Below are 22,909 nucleotides of genomic sequence, written 5' to 3'. Positions count from 1 at the left end.
ATTGGTTCATAATCCAGTAAAAAAGTAAATAAAACTCGAGTGCTCACACGGCTGTATGTGTGCATGGAGGGGGGTGAGTAAGCCCACGTCCTGGGTTCCTTGTTCAGTGCCTAGCTTTGGGGCCACCCCCTTGCAGGAGCAAGGTCCCAAACCCTCCTGGGCGACCGGCTGGTCTCCCCATGCCTCACCTTGGAACACAAGGTTCGCCGGTAGTGAGCGCTTGCTTGGGAGGTTTGCTTGGCTTCATTCACACGGGCCAGGGTGTTCTCTCTCCAGCGACGGAACACGCTCCTGCAGGAACACAGGCCGGAGAGATAGGGGTGACACCAGTGCGGAGAGATGGTGGGAGGTTTCTGTGAGTCATTCCAGGTGCTTCAGACCACTCCTCAATCCAGGACGGACTCCTTGTACCTAAGAATATGTCTCACCAATGGGCAGGGTCATGCCGACACAGACACTCCGCTCACGGCTGGTGAGCACCTGCTCTGTGCCGGGCACCGGGGGAGCACCGGGGGCACCACGGCGAACAAGACCAAATACCAGGTCCTCGCGCATGCATGTGCTGAGGGCACAAAGCGGTGACCAGGTAGTGACGGTACAGGTGCATCCAGCCACAGCGAGGCACAGAGAGATGGAAGGTAGCGGAAGGCCACCGGAGCCCCAGCACCGTGCTTGCTGCGGAGTTAGCTCCGTCACTCTGTCTGTCTTACTCCCTCTGAGGAGCTGGACGGACACTTCCCTGAAGGAGGGTGGAGGTGTTGAGTCCACAAGGCCCACTACCCACAGGCAGCCAGGGATACAACATGCTGAACAAATCCAGGGGGAGGAAGAGACGGAACGAGGGAGGCCTGCCGGGAAGGAGAGAGTGAGAGCTTGGTTTAGCACAAGCTGGGGGACGGGCTCATGACGGGGCTGGAGCTGAGAGAGCGCATGACCTCCAAGGCTGTGAGAGATGTCTCTGGAATCAGTGAAAGGCCTGGAAAGCCAAGCAGCGGGGAGGCAAGTGACTGGGGGCTGAGACAAAGGGGGTCCCTGCAGCTCTGGAGGGGGAGACACCAAAGCTTGCTGGGGAGGGTCCAGGGAGAGGAGCAAGACGAGGGCCAGCTCTCGCAGATGTCCAGCTGACAGCTGCCTCAAGGCCCCACGCACACAGCGGCTGCGAGACACGAGGTGAACCACGCCGGGCTGCTTGCTGCCGAAGGGCCCGCAGGTGCCCGGGGACTCACCGCAGCCGCCGCCGCCTGTGCCGCCGCTCCCTGGCCGCCGCCTCCTGGAGGATGCTCCGCACCTGGCTCTGGTACGCCTGCAGGAGACCGAGAGGCTGGCGGCGCCGGCCGTGCCCGACCCCCGTCCCCGCTCGGCCCACGGGCGCCGACGCCCAGCGCGCTCACGCCGGCGGGACAGAGCCGAGCGCCCGGACCACAGGGAGAGGGCGGTCTCGGCAAGTCCTCACCTAGGAAGCCGAGCCCCGGACTCCTGCACGGGGCCCTTTGCTGAGCAAGGATGGAAGAGCCATGCCCGCGGCCGGCGGCGACACCCACCGTGCGGGGCACGTGCTCCCCGTGAGGCTCGGGGAAGGACTCGCTCCGGGAGGGGCAGGGAGAACCGGAAAGGACACAACCCCCTCCCCCCCCGCCCGGGGCGAGGAGAGGCGCGGAGGCCGGCGGCAGCCCGTACCAGCCAGGTCCGCAGCGCCCGGCCGAGCGAGGCGCGCCGCTGGTGCAGGAGGGCGCGCGTCAGCTTCCGCCGCTCGGCAGCGCGCAGGGCCAGGCCCTGCGGACAGAAGGGAGGGCCGCGGCCCGGGGGGCGCTCAGCCGCGCCTCCAGCTTCCACCGTGGGGTACTCCCCCCCAGGGCTCATCTACGCATAGGTATCTCTGGGGGCGGGGGGGGCTCAGGCTCAGACGGCTCAAGTGCCTGGCTTAGGGCAAACGCTCCAGCAATGGCGGCCGCTGAAACACTTTCTACCCTGAATGGATGCGGGCAAACGGCTAGACCAGGAATTTTAGGTTTGAGTTCAGACAAGAACCAGAAGAACACGGGACTCTGAGCCAATCACCTCACAAGACCAGGCCAGCGCTTGCTCCTCTGTCGCCCAGCCTGTCGGTCTCCCACGCTCGGGCAGGTGGCTGCCGAGGGGCTGGAGAGGGCGTCTGCTGGAGTCACGGCTCCCCGGCCCACACCCGCACGGGAGGCTTCCGCGCCAGTCTCACCTCCCTCCACCTGTCCCAGGCCCGGTGCCGGAGCCGCGCCCAGTGGAACTCTGCAGCCAGCACGAGGCCCGTCTGCCTGCGGGGAGGGCTCGAGTCAGCAGGCAGCCTGCACCGGCCAGGGCCCTTTCGATGGGCGCCCGCACGGCCTGGCCCCTGCCTAGTGGTACTTAAGTTGGTGGACAGGGAGTTATCAAGGCCTCTGGGGGCGCCTGGGAGGCTCAGCCAGTTAAGCGGCTGCCTTTGGCTCAAGGTCACGTCCCAGGGTCCTGGGATGGGGCCCTGGGTTGGGCTCCCTGCTCAGCAGGGGAGTCTGCTTCTCCCTCTCTCTCTGCCCCTGCTTGTGTGCTCTCTTTCTGGCTCACTCTGTCAAATAAATAATATCTTAAAACAAAACAAAAAAACACCTTCTCTGAAGAGCTGTCGAAGGATTTGGGCTCTTCCCTCGGGAAAGTGAGCATCTAATCAAATTCTCTCAGCCAACCTGACAGGACTCCAGTACCCTGAAGTGCATTCATGTGCTGGCAACTCAGGAGATTAAATGCGGCCAGAATTTGAGAGTGGGGGAGATCCTCACAGCACAAAGTGGATACAGAAAGGCATTAAAGCAGGACAGTGTCTGCAGTGCCCGTGTGGGCTGCCTGCCCCGCCGTCTCTCCAACCACATGGTGTGGTAACAATGGCCACAACCTGCCCCTGGGCCACAGCTGCTGGTCCTGGGGGCTCAGCTCTCCTGCAACGGGCTCATCAGTCTATTCCCTGACCATGGCCACTTTGAATGGGCCCCAACCAGTGAGCAGGGTGCATCCCATGGGTAGGATCCATGGAACATGTCTGTCCCTAGTCAAGTTCTGGAGGCTGGGAGCTCCATGAGGTACCCCAGGATCCTCTCACTACAGCCCTGATTTTGTGTAGACTGTATCAGGCAGACTTTCTGGAACCTAAAACCAGAGTCTAGGCTAACATGACCCTCCAAGGGGCACTCAGAGCTAAGGGTGCTACCACTATGGTCAAAGCTGGCCTGAGAGGGGGAGCAGCTGGGGCAGAAGCAGCCCCTCACTCTCTTCTGAGCCCTCGGGCACTGTCCCTCCAGATGCAGAAAGCCCTCCTGAGCTGGTGGTGGCGGTGGTGGGCCCAGGCCGCTGCTGTGCACTGCCGTTCCTGGTGACGTGCTGCTGCCTGCCGGTGCCACGTGGACCAAGACCTCTGCAGGAGCTGCCGCTCGGAGTGAAGGATGGCCTGGGGCAGGATGGCGGGGAGAGGACAGAGGAGGTCAAGCAGCTGGGGGTACAGAAGCCAGGAAGAATCTACAGGGCATAAGTACTGACCAAGGCAAAAGAAATGGGCGTTAACAAGCCGCCCTGGCCCAGAAGCCATATGGAAAGTCCACTGACAAAGTCAACAGATGCCCCAGGCCCTGCCCTGCCTCATGAGTCCTGGTCACAGGCAGGACATTCCTCAGTGTGGGTCTGGGCTCTGGGCGATGTCCTGAGCAGAGGAGGCAGTGAGTGGAAAGCTTGAAGCAGGTCCTGCCCATTCCAGGCCCCTCCTCAAGGACGGCCACTTACCATTCTCTCCGCCAACCGGTTTTCTCGATGCTGAAACATTTTCTGCCACCAGATAGCAAATACTTGCTTCTCCAATGTCTCCCTAAAAAAAAAAAAAAAAAAAGGTAAACAAATCACTTAAAATAAAACAAAATCCCTACAAAAAAGAATAAGAAGTTCCAAATAATTGGGTTTTTCCTCTTATGCTATTAGCAGGTGAACAAGTTGAGATGGGGAGAAAGGAAAGAGAAGGAAAGCAGACAGCAGTAGCCAAAAACCCCACAAACAACCCAATACTCTCCAAGTTATTTCCGGTGTCAGCCAAGGATTCACACAGTATGAATAAGATTGACTTCGAACCCCGGGCTCTTCATCAATTCAGTTCCACACTGAATTACCAACAGTGCTCAATGATCAGTAGTGAAAGCCTCTCCCGTCCGTGCTGACCAGCCAAGTTGCTGCTATACAAATCCTTGGGGGAAGCGGTTAAAAACAGAGGCCAGGTCTCCAGGGCTGACTGAGCAGGTCTCAAGTGGGCCCCAGGAAACAGTATTTAAACAAGTGTTCCATGTGAGGCAGGCAGGGAGACAGGGTTGAGAACCACTGCTGTCAGCTCTGCCAAGCCTCCGCACTCAGCATAAGGACGCGGAGGCCTGCAAAAGCAGCGCCTGGACAACTGGTCAACAGCCACTAGGAGCTGTGTGTTGGCAAAACCATGGGACAGTATATATGTGGGAACTGTTTTCAGGCCCTGGACAAGAGGCAACATAGACTGTCATCCTTAGAATTGAGAAACGAGTAAGGTGAGCCCTGTCTGCCCAAGCTTTCTGCCTGAGGGCACCTTCTGAACACTGGGGGCGGGGGAAGGAGGACAGGACAGTCTCACTGAGTTGAGGCAGAGACTGGACTTTAAGACTGCAGGGGAAGGGCTGTAGGGACACCTGTCACCTTCCTGAACCTGGGCACGTAGAGCCCTCGCCCTGCCTCAGAGGCACGCTCACACACACCTTGCACACTCCACAAGAGCAGTACCCAGAATTCTATGTGAGTCTGCCCGGTGCTCAGGTAAGGCCGTACAGGCAGGCTCTGTGAGGCCTAGCAGTGTGGCCTCTTCAGGGCTGACTGCTGGATGGAGATTACCAGAGGCTGGAAAGGGCTAGAAGATGGGATTCTGGCCCAGTCTGAATGAAGAGACTTTGCTGAGAACCCCAGAATTCAGAAAGGTTGTGCCTCAGGAATAAGCGCCATGCCCTAACTCTGAAGACAAAAGTCAAAAAAGACCACACATGGGTTGCCTGGTAGAGCATGCAACTCTTGATTTCAGGGTTGTAAGTTCAAGCACTGCGCCGGGTGTAGAGATCACTTAAAAAATAAAATCTTAGGGGTGCCTGGGTGGCTCAGTCAGTTGAGTGTCTGCCTTCGGCTCGCGTCACGATCTCAGAGTCCCGGGATCGAGTCCTGCGTCAGGCTCCCTGCTCAGCGGGGAGCCTGCTTCTCCTCCTCCCTCTCACCCCACTCGTGCTTTCTCTCTCTCTCACTCTCTCAAATAAATAAATAAATAAATAAATAAATAAATAAATAAATAAAATTAAAATTTAAAACACACACACATACACACACGCGCGCGCACACACACACACACACACACACACACAAAACCCACATGAAGAAAGAATAGAGCCACACTCACTAGGATCAACAGGAATCACCAGAATAGACAGCAACCACTGCCTACCAGAATAAAATGCAAAACCCTTTAAAGGAAAAACAGCTGTCAACTGAAACAATGACCCAAATGTTGGAATCAGCAAACACTTAAAAAAATAGTAAGTCTGTGTACTTAAATGAAGGATGAACAAATTAGTTACCAGACAGGGAATCTTAGCAGAGAAATAGAAACTACAAAAAAGAACCAAATGATTTGGTGATTCCTCAAAAAGTAAACACAGAATTAGCATCTGATTTAGTAATTCTGCTTGCAGGTATACAACCAAACGGATTAAAAGCAGAGACTCAAACAGATGTATGTCCACCGAAGTTCACAGCAGCATTATCCAAAATAGCTAAAAGGTAGAAACAACTGGTGTCCACCAACATACGGACGAATAAATTGTGGTATATCCATACAACTGAGTATTATTCAGTCATAAAAAGGGATGAAATTCTGATACAGGCTATGACGTAGATAAACCTTGAAAACGTTATGCTAAGTAAAATAAGCCAGACACAAAAGGTGTACTATCACCCAATTCCACATATATGAGCTACCCAGAATAGGCAAATTCAGAGACAGAAAATAGTTTAGAGGTTCTCAGGGCTGGGAATAGATAGAAATGGAAAGTTAGTGTTTACTGGATACAGAACTTCTGTTTGGGATGATGAAAAACTCTGGAAATGCATAGTGGTGATGGCTGCATAACACCCAATGCCACTGAATACACAATACACTTGAAAATGACTAAAATGGTTTTATGTTATATATGTTTTATAATTGGGAAAAAAAAATTCCAGAACTGAAAAGAACCATACCTGAAGGAGAAAAATCACTGGATGAGTTACAAATAAGAAACTGAAGGATATAGATCACTGAAGACTTTCTACTGAAAGATCAATAGAAACTATCCAATCTGAAAAATGGAAAGAAAAATAGAAAAAAAATAAACAGAGCCTCAGTGACCTGTGGGACAATATCACCTGGTTTAACATAGTGTAATTAGAGTCTAAGAAGGAGAGAAGAGAGGATATAGGGGCAGATGGTTGTTGTTTTTTCCTTAGAGAGAGCGCGTGCATGTACCTGGCGGGGGCTGCAGAGGGAGGGAGAGAACCATAAGCAGGCTCCATGTCCAGCATGGAGTCCGATATCATGACCCTGAGCCGAAATCAAGAGTCAGACACTTAACCGACTGAGCCACCCAGGTGCCCCAGGGCAGATAAATTATTTAAAGAAATAATAGTAAAAGACTTTTCTAATTTGGTTATGGTGGGGGGAACACCTCAGATTCAAGAAGCTCAACTAACCCCAAGCAGGATAAACACAAGAACACTACACTTTAAACACATCACACTCCAAGCTGTTGAAAAGCCAAAGATGAATAAAAACATCTTAAAAGCAAAAGAAGAGAGACAGATTACATTTAGGGGAAGAACAATATAAATGATGGGTGCCTTTATACCAGAAATAATGGAGACCAGAAGACAAGGGAAGAATGTCTTTAAAAGACTTGGGAGGGGCTTCTGGGTGGCTCAGATGGTTAAGGGTCTGCCTTCGGCTCAGGTTATGCTGGGAGAGCCAAGCCCCACATCAAGCTCCCTGTTCAGTGGGGAGTCTGCTTCTCCCTCTCCCTCTGCCCCTCTCCCCTGCTCATGCTCTTTCTCTTATAAATAAAATCTTAAAAAAAATAAAAGAAAAAAAAAACCAGACTCAGGAATGAGGGGTGGAAAAACTCATTGTTCTATATCCAGGAAAATGTCCTTTAAAAAAGAGCGAGAGGGCACATGGGTGGTTCAGTTGGTTAAGCGTCTGCCTTCAGATCAGCGTCTGCCTTCAATCCCAGGGTCCTGAGATCGAGTCCCACCATTGGCCTCCTTGCTCAGTGGGAGCCTACTTCTCCCTCCCCCTCTGCCTGTCACTCCCCCTGCTTGTGCTCTCTCTCCCCCTCTCTCTGACAAATCTTTAAAAATTTTTTAAAAAATGAGAGCGAGAGTGAAATAACCATAAACAAAAGCTGAGATAATTTATCTCCTGCTGACTTATAGTATAAAAATGCTAAAGGGTAAAAGCATACAGATGAAAACTCACATCTGCAGGAAGAAACAAAGAATATTAGATATGGAAAGTATGTGGGTAAATATAAAAGACTTTTTTTAATCTCTTAATTTTTAAAAAAGAATTCTGTTTAAAGCAAAAATTACACAGGCAAAAATATATGACAACAAATACCATCAATGATGGAGAGGAAACAATTTTACTGTTTTTATGTTCTTACATTTAACACGAAGTGGTACAACAGAACTGAATAGAACTGTAATAAGTTAACAATGTGTACTGTAGGGGCACCTGGGTGGCACAGCGGTTAAGCGTCTGCCTTCGGCTCAGGGCGTGATCCCGGCGTTATGGGATCGAGCCCCACATCAGGCTCCTCCGCTATGAGCCTGCTTCTTCCTCTCCCACTCCCCCTGCTTGTGTTCCCTCTCTCGCTGGCTGTCTCTATCTCTGTCGAATAAATAAATAAAATCTTAAAAAAAAAAAAAAAAGAAAGAAACAAAGAAAACCAATAACAAACAAAAACCTGTAAGGATACAGAAGCTTTGAAGATGACTACCAACCAACTTGTCCTCATAGACATTTATAGAACACTATCTCCAACAACTGTAGTATTAATATTCTTTTAAAGTGCACATGGGAAAAAATAAAGTGCACGTGGAAGGTTCACCAAAATAGACCACATATATTCGGCTGTAAAACATGTCAATACATTTCAAAAACTGAAGTTATATAAGGTGTTTTCTAGCCAAAATGGAATTAAATTAGTAATTAAAAAAAATAAAGTATCAAGAAAATTCCTATTTGAACATCAAATAACATTTCTAAAGAAACCACAGGTCAAGGAAGAAGTCACAAGGGAAGTTAGAATGTATTTTTAGTTGAATAATAAAAACACAGCATGTCAGAATTTGTGGGATAAAGCTAAAGGAAAGGGAAACCTTATAGCTTAAAATTTTCACAAGGGAAAGATTTAAAATTGATAATTTACCAACAACAACAAAAGAAGGGGTGGGCACACCTGGTTGGCTCAGTTGGATGAACATGTGACCCTTGATCTTAGGGCTGTGAGTTCAAGCCCCACGCTGGGTGTACAGATTGCTAAAACAATAAATAAACTTAAAAAAAAAAATGGGTGAAAAAAAGTGGGTGATTTGTGCTTCCATCTTAAGGTTAAAAAAAAAAAAAAAAAGGAAGGCAAACAGCCAAAGTAAGTAGAAAGAGGTATAAAATAAAGAGTTCGAATCAATGTAAGAAAAATATACAGTAAGAAAACTGACAAAGCGAAAGTTAAAAGAAAAAACAAAACCCATGATAATTCCTTGCAAGACTGATCAAGAAAAATGAGAAAAAATACAAATTACCAAAATCAGGAATGCACAATGTGGTATCATCAGAAAGTCTACAGACATTAAAAGAATAATAAGGCAGTTTTATGAATAGCTTTATGCCAATGTATTTGACACTTTGGACAGAATAAAAAATTCCTTGAAAAATGGAGCTTACCAAAACTGACATGAAAAGAAACTCTTGGTCGCTCTATATCTATTTTCAAAATTAAATTTGTAACCAAAAACCTTTCCATAAGGGAAACTCTAGGTCCAGATAATTTCACCAGCAAATTCCATAAAAAATTTAAAGAAATACCAAAGACACATATTACAAGAAAACTACAACCAATATCCCTCATGAAAGTACACGTAAAAATTTTTCATAAAACATTAACAGATCAAAGTCAGCAACACGTGAAGAAGATAATATATCACGGCCAAGTGGGGTTTATCTCAGGAATACAGTGTTGGTTTAACATGTGAAATCAGGAAAACCATACGATCTCAATAAATGCAGAAAAAACATCTGGCAAAATCTAACCACCCTTCATAATAAAAACTCTCAATAAACTATGAATAGAAGGGACCATTCTCAATCTAATAAAGGGTATCTATAAAAATAGTCAATGGTGAAATACTGACTGCTTTTGTTTTCCCCCTAAGATTGGAAAAAAGACAAGTATGTACCCTCTCATTACCTCTATTCAATACTTTATTGGAGATGCTAGCTAATCCAGTAAAGACAAAAATAAAAGCATACAGACCGGAAAGGATAAAGTAAGTTGTCCTTATTTGCATACGACAAGATTATTTATGCAGAAAACCCTACGTAATTTTTTTTTTAAAAGGATGGACTCAAACCATTAAGTAACTTTAGAAAGGTCACAGAGCACAGTTTCAGTTGTATTTCTATATATTAGGACAAACAGTTGGAAAATGAATTTTAAAAATAATTCTATTCACAATAGCATCAAAAAATAAGGTATTTAGGAATAAATTTAACAACACACATATATACAAAACTTCTACCCAAAGTTACAAAACACTGAGAAAAATTAAAGCTACATAAATGGAGAAGTTCATGTTCATTTATGGGGAAGTCTCAGTAAGTTTGAGATGTCCTATCTCCCTTAAACATCCATAGAGATTAAGTGCAATCCCAAACAAACAAAAAATCCCAGGAGGAATAAAGTTGAAAAACCGATTTCAAAACTTGCTATAAAGATACAAAAATCAGGACAGTATGATAATGGCATAAGGATAAACAAGCAGATAAATGAAACAGAAGAGAAAGTCCAAAAATAGATACAAACTTATAAGGACAACTGATTGTCAACAAAGGTGCCAAGGCAATTCAATGGGGGAATGAAAAGTCTTTTCAACAAACAGTGCTGGAAAAACCAAAAAACAAATAGAAGAAAAAAAATAATCATTCTTGGCTCTTACCTCATACCACATATGGAAAAAATTCAAGATGATCACAACCCTAAAGGTAAATGCTAAAACTTTATATAAAGTTTCCAGAGAAAATGCTGGAAAATATCTTTCAAGATCTTGGGTGTAGGCAAATATTTTTTTAGAGAAAACCCCAAAATCACTAATCATAAAAGAAAAAATTTGATGAACTGGACTGTAACAAACTTAAACATTTCTGCTCACCAAAAAAATACTGTTAATTCATTTATATATATTTTTATATATATATATATATATATATTATAACACACATACACATAAAACCACTGTGCTCTCGATAAAAAAAATACTGTGAGAAAATGGAAATGCAAGCCACATTACTGGAAGAAAATATTTTTCTTTTTCTTTTTTAAAGATTTATTTATTTACTTGAGAGACACAGAGAGAGCACTTGAACATGGGGAGGGGAAGTGGGGGTGGGAGAGAGAAACTCAAGCAGACTCCCCACTGAGCGCGGAGCCCGACACTGGACCTAATTTCACGACCCTGAGATTGTGACCTGAACGAAAACCAAGAGTCAGATGCTTAACTCCACCCAGGCACCCCTGGGAGAAAATATTTTAATACATATATCCAACAAAGAATACATAAAGAACTTCGACAAATCAATGATTAAAAAAAACAGACGCACACACACAAAACCCAATTTTTTTTAAAAGCTAGGGGAAAGAACTCAAGAGACACTTCACAGATGAAGATATACAAATGGTCAACAAGCACATGATAAAGGCTGAATCAGTCAAAATCAGTCTGGAATTCAAGGAAGGAAAAGGAGCTCAGACTAATTTCACTCACAAAAGGGGAAAAGCAGCCCAACCATTCACCAGATCAGGACAGCACAGATAAAGCCAGCTACAAGGAGACATGGTTTCTCCCAAGGCCACGCAGCACTTGTAAAATGCCACTAGGGCCTCTTTTGAGTGGTTACTGCTTCCTTACCAGTGATGCCCCAGACAAGCTCTGCTGTTTTCACTTACTCCTGAGGGTACGCTAACAGTACTCCCTAGTGAACCCCACTTCTCATCCCTAACTCTGCCTCAGAAATAGCAAGCAGGGGTGCCTGGGTGGCTCAGTCGTTAAGCGTCTGCCTTCGGCTCAGGGCGTGATCCCAGAGTCTTGGGATCGAGCCCCGCATCGGGCTCCCTGCTCTGCTGGGAGCTTGCTTCTCCCTCTCCCACTCCCCCTGCTTGTGTTCCCTCTCTCATTGGCTGTCTCTGTCAAAAAAATAAAATCTTTAAAAAAAAAAAAGAAAGAAAGAAATAGCGAGCAATCCAAAATCAATCCCCGTTTCTCCTTCCCCTCTTCAGAATCCTTTCGTGGGAACCCAAACCTTATAAATTCCTTTCCCTCAGGGAGAGCACCATTCCAGAACTCCTGTGGCATTCCCTCCTTCAAGGCAATCAATCTGACTCGGTAAAACTACAGGATTTTGATCCTGGCTGATTAGGCCTTAGAAAGATGCTCCGCATGATTACTCAGTAGGGAGATGAGACGGCACCCCATCCACCAGATGGCTCAGTTACAGACGGTCAGAACCAAATGCTGATGACCACGGGAACAACCAGCCTTCTATCTGCTGGTGGGCGGGACCCCCTGTACGATGAAGCTCGTCCCCGCCTTGTGAGCCAGAGTCAGCCTCTAGGTATCTACCCAAGTGAAATGAAAACATAACCCACATAAATGTTCATAGCAGATTTATTCATAATGGCCTCAAACTGGAAACAACTCCTATGTGAAAATGGATGGAAACATTGTCTTATATTCATACAATACCACTCAGCGAAGACTGAACTACTGACAACATGGTTCCATCTCAAAAACTGTACACTGGACTTTAAAAGAAGCCAGATACAAAAGAACACTTACTGTATGATCCCATTATTTAAAGTTCAAAAAGATGCAAAATTCACCTGGGATGATAGAAATCAGGACAGTAGTTACCTATGGGGGGGGGGAACTGACTGGAAGGGGGCATGAGGGAAACTTCGGGGGTGACGGAAATGTTCTAGACCTTGACTGGGCTGTTGATTATCCAGGTATACAATCTGTGAAAACTCACCAAACTCTTTACTTAACACATCTGTGCCTTTCACTATGAATTTGAGCTCAATTAAAAAAAAAAAAAAAAAAAAAAAGACAAACCAGTCTTGTCTCATTCTCAATATACTATTTCACTGGTAGGTTAAGAAACTACCATTTTTTAAAAAAGATTTTATTTATTTATTTGACAGAGAGAGACAGCCAACGAGAGACGGAACACAAGCAGGGGGAGTGGGAGAGGAAGAAGCAGGCTCCCAGCAGAGGAGCCTGATGTGGGGCTCGATCCCAGAACGCCAGGATCACGCCCTGAGCCGAAGGCAGACGCTTAACGACTGAGCCACCCAGGCGCCCCAAGAAACTAACATTTTTAGTTATAATTCATGAGATCCCACTATAAATTCTGCCCATATTCCTAAAACATTAAACAAATACTCTAAGAATTATGGAAAGACAGAACATACATATTTTGGGGAAACTGTGATTTGCTAAACTTCAAACCAAACCTATGAATATTCATTTACCTTAAGAGTCACAAATCAATTCTAGCGGTTGGGGGGGAAGGCTGATACTTTGTGCTGCCATTCTGCTTGCATTCCAATTGGATTACCTCACTTTTCATGACAACCCTATGAGATGGGACTATTATCAACTCATCTCCATTTTACATCTGAGGAAACAGGCTCAGACTGAGTGGCTCTCGCAGGGTTACGGAGCTGGCAAGCGGTGGAGCAAGAGTCTGACCTCAGGCCTCTCTAGCTTCCAAGTCGGGCTCCCCATCACTCTGCTCCCTCATGAGCTGAAGGCAGGAACCTAAAAAACTTCAGTTTTCTAGAAAGATCCAACTAAACCAAGACAAGATAAAATCCAGATCAGGCCCTGGTTATCCTTCAAGCCTCCTGGCTACTCCCCATCTCCAATTCACCCGACACCCTTTTGTCTCAAGAATGATCCCCAACAAAAATCCTTTTGGAAACTCTCCTTGGCTATTTTGAAAGCCTCGATTTCTGAAAATACCTGCGGCACACCAAAATAAAAAAGCAACAGAATCAATCATGACTTTGTAGGATAAACAAAGGAGTGTGTATGTGTTAAGTAGTAAAGCCATTTTTCAAATGGAATCTTATACCTGACCTCAGCACAGGAAGTAGGTAAAGGTGAAGTCACTCTGCAGAAGGGGCAGAGGTGAGTGCTATTCCCTTGCCAGCCTCCAATTCCCCATGGCCACCCCCTAAAAGCTTCTCCTTGGACTTTGTGTAAAGAACTCCTGGAGTTCTGGCTGATCCCCTCAGACTAGTATTCACACTCTTTCAAAGTCAAGATCACTGCAACTTCTCTCAGTGTCCCTCCCTCTTGTCTCTCTGTCCTAAATTGATGGGACTCTGTTCTCAGGGCAATCTCCAAATCCATCACTTTACTAGTTGTATGTACCAGTTCAAACATCTATCTGTTATCTTTTCATGGGCTCAGCAATCCCCTCAGTCTGGCCCTCATCCTGCCCACTCCTGCCATCCATCTTCACCCCCTGGCTCACAGCATGCCCTCCCCCAGGGACTTCCCTCAGTGCGAGCTCTGAGCTCTAGAAGAGCTCGGGGCTGACATTAAGTGAGGACACATGGACCTATTCTCTGGAACTATTCTTCGATTGTTTCTTGTGTATCACTCTTACCTCCTCACAAAGATTCAAAGTTTCTACAAAGTCATCAAAAAGATCTTCCTTTTGATCTAGCAGAAAGTCCCTGGAGTCAAGGAGATCTGAATGTAAACCCTGGCTCTGCCCCTTACTGGTTGTTTCACGTGGGGAGTCATTAGTCATCTTGAGCCTGTTCTCTCAGGACTGCGGTGAGAAGGAAATTATTAATGAAGTTGATGATGTCATAGGCGAATGAACTTACATATTTCCCTTCTCCCATCACACCATGCCCACCACAGTGGCAGACACACAGTCAGCAATTAATAATTTCTTTGTTACATTCCATCAACACGCAGCAAGGACCTGCTATGGGCAGGTTTGCCTCTGCGGGAGCCAAAAGACGCAGCTCTGCAGCTTGCTCGTCTTAATTTTGTTGACGACTGTATTTCAAGATTTGAAAAAGCCAGGTCTAGCAGAACAGGGAGCAAGCATTTCAGGGAAATCACACTCAAGAATGCCTGCCAAGGCGATGCAAGGTCCAACCACATTCTGATCCAGAAAGCTAATGGGCAGCTTTAATGGAGCTCACGCTGGCTTACAGTGAGGACAGGGGCATAAAACTAAGGCCGTTTTGAAAGCACTTGCAATAAAGATGAGCAAAAGCTTTCCCAGGGGAAATACTGACTGGCTTTTCCTGCCAGATGAAATCAATGAGCCCACCTAATTGAAAAACCAGGAAGAGCCAGGGCCTAGGGGGCTGGGACGCTGAACACCACCACCAATGGCCATGCGGGCCGCAAGGCGAGCCCCAAGAAGCCTGCCCAGCCGGACAGGCGCGGCGCCACGTACCTGTGAAATCGTGCTGCTCTCGCACTGAGAACACTTTCCTGCTGGTGCCATCGCCAGAATCTTCTCCACGCGTGGAAGGCCGCAGGCAGGACTCTCTGCTGGAAGTGGCTGTCTGCTCTGGACTGCAGCCGCTACGGTGCAACAACGAATGACCTTCACTTGTACTTACATTATAAAAAAAATGACCCTTCGGGGTCACACTCTAGAGGGAGGGTTGCTTTCTACACAAAACTGAGAAAAAGATGAAAATCGTTATTTTTAATCTTTGTCAACACGATAGGTGAAAAATGAAATACAATGGGTAAGAATTTTTACTTTAATTAGAGCCAGGTTAAGCATCCCTTCACATATTTGCGTGTGCGCGCACGCGTACATACACGTATGTATCCACATGGTTTGTCCTGTGTATTAAGTGTTCACACTCACTGCCTGTGTACTGTCTGCCTGCCAGTGTTTAGCTCGGTGATATATATGGGCTTTTTGAACCTTGAGAAATTTATCAGTCCTCGGTCACGTGTATTATCAACATCGTTCCCACCCTGTACTATAGCTTTTGATTCTGTCTGTGATGTTTATTGGTAACACAGATTCTTTAAATTTTTATGTCATTATGAAAGGCTACTACTATTTTACTGATTATCAGCAGGAAGACAGACAACTAACATAAAAATATATATATGTCTCCATGATCCAAAACTCTGGGGGGATAAAAGCAAATATGTACATGCGACGCTTTTTACAACAGGACCTCAAATTCTTTGGATTTCCTCCTTCATTGAGAAGCCCCCGCCCCTTGAATCTGGGCAGGACAGTGACTGCTTTGACCAATAGAGAATGGCGAAAGTGACCATGTGACTTCTGAGGCTGGGTCATGAAGGGCCATACAGCTTGTGTGTGTTGCTCACTGGGACACTTTTGGAGTGAGCAGCAGCACAGGAAGTCTGACTACCCTGACGCCACCACGCTGTGAGGTAATCCAAGCTTCTCGGAGAGGCCCAACGTAGGTTCCCTGGTTAACAGCCCTGGATGCGCCCAGTCCTCAAGTTATTCCAGTCCCGGAACCAGCCATGTGGGTGAAGAAACTTTCTAGAGGATCCTAACCCCCTGCCATTAGAATCTTCCCAGCTGAGGCCCCAGTAATCATGGAGCAGAGACAAGCCATCTTTGTTATGTCTTGTTTCAATTTTTGACACACAGAACCCATAGGTATAATAACACGGTGGTTGTTTTAAGCCACTGAGTTTGGGGTGATTTTTCACATAGCAGCAGAGAGCTGAACAGTAAGCATATGTGTGTGTGTGAACATATGGTATCATACTCCCACGCACATGGAGGAAAAAAGATACCAAATTTACTCACCAAATGTTATTTTAAGATTACGGGTGTTTTAATTTGGGTGTTTTAATTTTTTTTTCTTCTAGCTCTTCCTACACTTCTCGAATTACAATGTCTATATGTTGCTTTTGGGCATTTACATTTTCAAATGTAAATAAAAGTAGAAGCAACAGCGTAACGAATCCCCATGAACTTCACCACCCAGCTTCAACAAGGCAAACATTCTGCCACTCTTCATGTATTACTTTTTAAAAGGAAAGGAACCCACAATAAATATTTTTATCTTTTCCTGAAATAGAAAGAACTGATGTTCTCTTTAAAGAACCTGATGTTCTCTGATGTCATCTCCTTAAATGACATTCAGATTGTTAGCAAAAGATTTGAAAAAAAGCAACAGCAACTGAACAGGGCTCTTACTATTTTTCAGACCCTCTATATTACGCAGGCCATGCAACAGCAGTGTAAAGAGATAAGAACACTGACCCTTGACCTTCCACCACTGCTATGCCCCAGTGTCAAGGGGCTCTTTTTCCAGGGGGGCAAATAGGAGATTCCACTTCTTTTTCTTGAATAAACACGACCTTTCAACCCTGGCACTCAGTTTTTCCAAAAGGTCTCTACCTTTTGTTGAGCTTACATTAAACGGGCTTAAGAGACCAAATGGCCACTGTTAGAAACAGCCACGTCATCCAAAGCAATGTCAGAGAGTGCAGCCATTCTAAGCATTTTCCAGGTGTGGAAGGCAAGCCATGCCCTGGGCTGGCACCACCCAAATGCCAAGAACTGAGATGATCCTTAGGAAAAACACTGTAGCAACCCATGGCAGTTAGTCCGTCTGTTCATTCATTCATCTAAATATTAGTTGGCACCTCCCCTTTGTCCACACTGTGCTGAGGAGAAGAACGAGACAGGGTCCACCCTCAAGTAGCTCACGTCTGGCAGGGAGAGAGGCCGGGAAACCCCTAGGCGAAGAATACGCTGACAAAGCCACCCAGGGGGCTGGGGGAAGGGGTAACACCGGAGCCAGAAGGGTCAGAGGGACAGAGAACCGCATGTACAGTGAGAAGCACGTTCAGGGAAGGACCAGCAGCCTAACTGGCCGGGGCACAGCTGCGAACGAATGGAGAGGTTGGTAACAGGAAAGGGAGGAGAAATAAGCAGACATCGGCTTCCACAGGAGTTCGTACACCTTGCTAGAAAATTCAGATTCTCTCCCAACACTATGAGGAAACAGCCAAATTCTTTAGATTCCCATAACAGGCTCTAGCGACAGATGGAGGTGGGTGGGGGCAGGAGCTGTTTATGTCCCCCCCACCCCCATTTCACCAGGGATGGCCAAACCGAGGCCCGGGCGACACACTAACCCCTGCAATGCCCATGCAGACACGACTGGTGGCACGCAAACTCCCCCAAGCCTAAGCGTGGCCTCGACACCCTTCCTGGTTCAGCGCTCTAGACAGCTGCGGCCATCCTTCGAGCTGGCCTGCAAGATCACACTTACTTGCCATCCTGGTGCTAAATTACAAGGCCCGTGGGAGCAGGACTTGTGTTTGCTTTCTGTCATAACTGTACCCTCAGTGCTTAGTACAGGGTCTGAGGCACAGCAGCGGCTCAGTGAGGCTTTTTTTAATTTTATTTATTTATTTGTCAGAGACAGAGAGAGAGAGAGAGAGAGCACATGAGCAGAGGGAGAAGCAAACTCCCCGCTGAGCAGGGAGCCTGACACGGGACTCAATTCCAGGACCCTGGGATCATGACCTGAGCTGAAGGCAGACACTTAACCGACTGAGCCACCCAGGCGTCCCTCACTGAGTCTTTCTTAAATGGAACTGAAGCCAGGGCTCCCGGCTGGCTCAGTCAGAAGAGCATGTGACTCTTGATCTCAGGGTCGTCAGTTGGAGCCCCATATCAGGGTGTAGAGATTACTTAAATAAATAAAGCTTAAAAAAGAAATGGAACTAAGTCCTTTCTCAATCCGCCTTTCCTAATTTGCCAGCCTGATCCCCAGGTCCTCCCGCCCGCTGTGGGCACTTGTCTCACACTGTTCGGCGCTGAGAACACATCACGTATGTTCTGTACTTCTCCCAGTATTTCCTGAAGGTTGGCTAACTACTCGAGTAAATGAGCAAAGACGTGAATGAATGGCTAGTAAGAGCTCGTCACTCTCAGCGCCTGCATTTTCCCAGCAGATGAAGGAACGGGGCTTGCGCACACTTTCTGATATCACTAGAGGGGCTGGGGAAAGTACCCTTGAGCCTTTTACAACAGCACCAAGACCTCTTAGCAAAGGTCTTTTCCAAGAATCTTTCCAAAGCAACTGGGTCCAAGAATGCAAGCCTGTGGAGTTACTTGCTATGAACCACTCCATACCTGCTTGTATCGCCTCTTCTGAGTGTACTGTAACCACGATTTCATACACTTGCGTAGCCACATTATTCTGAAATAAAACACATAACATACCACGTACTGCCTACTGCACTTTTCAGGTGTGAGGTCTGAAAAATGTTGTTTGTTTCTAAGGTCAGAAAATCTGGGTGTAGTTACATCTTCAGCATTAAAGGCACCCTGTCAGTTTCACTCTACAAAACAGGAGAAAAAAGACCCTATTATTCAACATGAAATCTGTCAGTCCCTAATTTGGGGCTATGGCTTGCCCCCAGATTTTGACAATTTTCTTATAAACCTAATTAGACCGCCAAGCATAGTGTCCCTGGAACTTAGGTAATATGTGTGAAATCCCCTAACTATCCTGCACTTTCTGGTTTTATGACCAAACTCTGGGGCTTGTGTACTGGGTCTGTGACAAGCTCCTTCCACAACAGTGATACCCAGAGTGAGAGCCACATTCAGTTCTGTAAACCAGGATTCAGAATAATGATAGACCCTGAAAACTCCAAATTTAGTTAAATATTGAGATTCTCACTGACTCATTAAAAAAAAGTCCCAAAATGGGACCTCTAACTATGTGTATTAAGCTGACTGTATTATTGGCTGGGGGGAGGGTATACTGAACATTTCCGGCAGCCAGAAAGTAAAGAGTGGTTACCTCTGAAGAGTAAGACAAAGGGATCAGAGGGAGGGATCCAGGCTTTTATTTTTTACCTTATACCTATCCTCCTATACCCTGAGTTTTCCTCATAGACATGTGGTGCTTTTATTTAAAATTCGGGACACTCTGCACTCTTCCAAGGCTAAGCCACTTGCCTGAGCTGGCTTTGCTTTGCTTTGTTTGCTTGCTTGCTTGCTTTTTTTTAAAGATTTTATTTATTTATTTGACAGAGAGAGAGACAGCCAGCGAGAGAGGGAACACAAGCAGGGGGAGTGGGAGAGGAAGAAGCAGGCTCCTAGTGGAGGAGCCTGATGTGGGGCTCGATCCCAGGACCCTGGGATCACGCCCTGGGCCAAAGGCAGACGCTTAACGACTGAGCCACCCAGGCGCCCCTGAGCCGGCTTTTTAACACTACCAAGGCTTGAACCCTAAGATGTGAACATCACCAGAACCTGAAGCACTGAGGCAGGGAGCTGGCAGGCACATCCTCCACGCTATGGTGACCAAGAACCAGTACAAACATCTTTATTGCACCTCTCATCTGATCAGCCAAAAAGAAAACACAAGCTTAGGAACCACTGGTTTACAGCAGGGCCTTTCCAAATCTGCCCAGGGATCCATGGAAGGGTAAGTGCTCTCCCCTGGAGAACAGCGAGTCAGTCCCTGGAGAGCCCAAGGAGAAGGCCAAAGTCCCTACCTGTAGTGGTCCCTGGCGGCACACAGCGAGGGGAGCTGCTCTCTCTCTTCCCTCTGCTCAATCCGAGACTGCCAGAGGGCCCAGAACCTGTGCAGCAGCTGAAGCAAACAGAAAAGAAATGGAAGTTTATTAAGGCAAAAGATAAAATGATCTCTCTTACCCTATTAGCAAATCTTGGCCCCAAGATACTATTAGCTTCCCCAAAGGAGGAATTATGCCACAATTTGTAACAGCCTTACAAAATAATTACGGCTAAGCTGTACGGAGCTATTCGAGGCCAACATAAAAGGCAAAAAGATGAATTTGCCAGTCTATGGAAATCAGAATGAAGACGTTGAAGCTATCCCTAATCTGGGCCACACAGAAGATAATGCCATTTTAAAAGTTAAAACTGATCTTATCGCCCATTACTGCTCATGACGTAGTTTGCCAAAAAAAAAAAGTGTTTAACTTCAATCTAATCAAGCCCTTAGATCAAACTCTAATTTATGGGAGCAACATTTTAACAAGGAAAAATCAAACGACATCAAATGGAAACAGAAAACTTGAGAACATGCAATATTGTAGAAGGCCAATAGCTGGCCTTCCTTTTCCAAATATCAGTGTCATTGAAAAAAAATACACTATGCTAAGTGAAATAAGGCAGTCACAAAAGGGCATGTGCTGTAAATATGAGGTCCCTAGATTCAGAGACAGAAAGGAGAAAGGTAGCTGCCAGCTGCTGCGGGGGGGCGGGGGCAGAGGAGGAGAATGGGAAATTATTGTTTAATGGGGACAGAGTTTCAGTTTTGCAAGATGAAACAAGTTCTGGAGATGGATGGTGGCGATGATTGCACAATGCGAATGTGCTTCATGTCACTGAACTGTCCTCTTAACGATGGTTAAGATGATAAATTTTGTTATGTGAATTTTACCACAATTAAAAATAAATGTGTTAAACAAAAGGAGTGGGGAGGGGGGACTGTTATTAAGAGCCTTACAAGAAATAGCCAAATACAGCAAGTTATCAGCCTTTAGTTGGTTAGAAAAGGAAACATTCTGGGGGCAACTAAAAATTCGGATATGGGCTGGGTATTGGATAAAATTAGGGAATTACTGTTCATTTTGTTAGGGATGATAACGATACCGTGGTTATGAAGGAAAATGTTTTTGGGCAACGCAAGCCGCAATGTCAGGCGTGATGTGTCACGATGTCTGTTATTTGCTTTGAAACGATTCAGCAAAACAAGTGAAGTCACTATTAACAACTGGCTGATATTTGAATTTAGATGGTAAGTATACAGGTGTTCATTCTACTATTCTTTATATTTTTCGGTAAGTTTGAACATTTTCATAATGAAAAACAAAACAAAAACCCCATCCTCCTACACCCAGAAACACGATCTGTAAGTAAAGATAGAATGTTTGTGCCCTCGGGTAAACCAACCACGGAAGACAACAAACTTAAAGTGCAAATACAACCGAAGCCGCCTGGAATGCAAGCCCAGAGTGCACTGCCTAGGTCAGGGCTGGAATCCACAGTCCCTGACCTCTGAGTCAACTATCAAGTTTCTTAGCAAACAGATTAAGAAAAAAGGGGGGGGGGTTAAACTAGGAAAAACCAAGGGTTACTCTGTCAGCTGGTAGGGCTAACTAGAGAATACGGACACTAAGGTTTTGGAGTCTAAAAGGTCTGGACACATCTCGAGGCACAAAGGTTAAAAGAAAAGACAATGGACGCCAGCGGTCCCTCCATACAGATGACCCTCACCGTGACGTTGTGCTGCTGATGAGCGAGATTCCTTCTTATTTGCTGGAGATGGGCATGGGTCACATTGTCTTTTAGGGCTCGAAAACAGAAGTGCTGTGAATAGGAGGAAGGACACAACCAGTTACAAATCAGAAGCATCTGCAAAAGTAAGAGCAGTGCCCGAGTCCGGTAGCGAGAGGCCCAGGCACGGATGTTCACGGCCGCTCCCGGGTCCCGGAGCGTTTCTCTGCTTTGAGATTCAGCTGGAGTCTGGGACAAGCCAGCCCGCACAGCAGGCACTTAGTAAGTAGCTGTCGAACTGTCCCCGCTATCCAGTGATACTGCCCAGGAACAAACACACCCTCGCCTCTGACCAGGAGAGATCCCCATGGCCCAGAGGGGAACACTATGGACAAAGGTTAAAAACATCAACTTTGCCTCTCAGAAAAAGAGACTTTTAGCTTATGGTGGGTTTTTTTTTTTTTTTCTTTGTAAAGAAGTGTTGGGGGTGGGGGAGTCCAACGTGCACACTTATACGATTCCAAATGCAGTTTTGCAAGAGCAGAATAGAAGGAAGAGGAGGAGACCTAGTGGGACCGGCTCCAGCTCCATTGACACGGCCTCATGTAAGACCCAAGCAAAGCCCTGGGTTCCAGTTTCCTAAGACAGAAGTGAAGCGATCAGGGGGTTCATATTGTGCTCTGTGGAACCCCAGAGGCACCTGAAAGTGTTTGAAGACCTCCTCGTGTGGTGAGGGTGGAGGAAGCAGCGGTAGAACCGGGACTACTCCCAGACCTTGCTTCAGCCACAGCATCTCTACTTGGATCGATTTTACAGATTAGGCTCCCAACATTAAAGGGAGTCCGCCCTTAGGATCACGAGTTTGAGCTCCGTGTTGGGGGTAGAGGTGACTTAAAAAAAATTTTTAAAAGGGGCACCTGGTTGGTTCAGTCAGTAGAGCGTGTGACTCTTGATCTGGGACTTGTGAGTTCGAGCCCCACGTCGGGTGTAGAGATCAATTAAAAATAAAATCTTCAAAAAAATAAAAAGGAAGCCCGTCACGTGTAAAAAAAAAAAAAATGCAGAACTAGATCACCTCCAAGATTTCCTTATAGCTCCAGACCCCTCTGATCCCACACCATTAACTTTTCTGGTCCAAACTGAAAACAGGGACACTTGTAATGGAACAGGGCTTCGTGAGTGAAGCTAATCCCATAACCAGATACACCTGAACGGCATGATGTCCGCCTGGCT

At 46.4% G+C, this 22,909-nt stretch overlaps 1 protein-coding gene across 1 annotated transcript in view; it reads right to left on the bottom strand.

The window, feature by feature from the left end:
- The window catches only part of SFI1 (SFI1 centrin binding protein), a 79,988-nt gene that overhangs the window by 8,783 nt on the left and 48,296 nt on the right, over window positions 1-22,909 (bottom strand). The window contains 10 exon segments of the mRNA XM_040619763.1: window positions 189-291; window positions 1,227-1,303; window positions 1,678-1,773; window positions 2,213-2,288; window positions 3,270-3,448; window positions 3,778-3,859; window positions 14,846-14,976; window positions 18,551-18,617; window positions 19,927-20,024; window positions 21,677-21,769. Of these exon segments, the coding sequence (XP_040475697.1) occupies window positions 189-291; window positions 1,227-1,303; window positions 1,678-1,773; window positions 2,213-2,288; window positions 3,270-3,448; window positions 3,778-3,859; window positions 14,846-14,976; window positions 18,551-18,617; window positions 19,927-20,024; window positions 21,677-21,769 (1,002 nt within the window).

The sequence above is a fragment of the Ursus maritimus genome, unplaced genomic scaffold (assembly GCF_017311325.1).
Source record: "Ursus maritimus isolate PB19 unplaced genomic scaffold, ASM1731132v1 scaffold_33, whole genome shotgun sequence".
In the NCBI taxonomy this organism is placed as follows: domain Eukaryota; kingdom Metazoa; phylum Chordata; class Mammalia; order Carnivora; family Ursidae; genus Ursus; species Ursus maritimus.
Note: the sequence above shows the minus strand (reverse complement) of the source record. Positions and strands in the feature narration are given on the sequence as shown.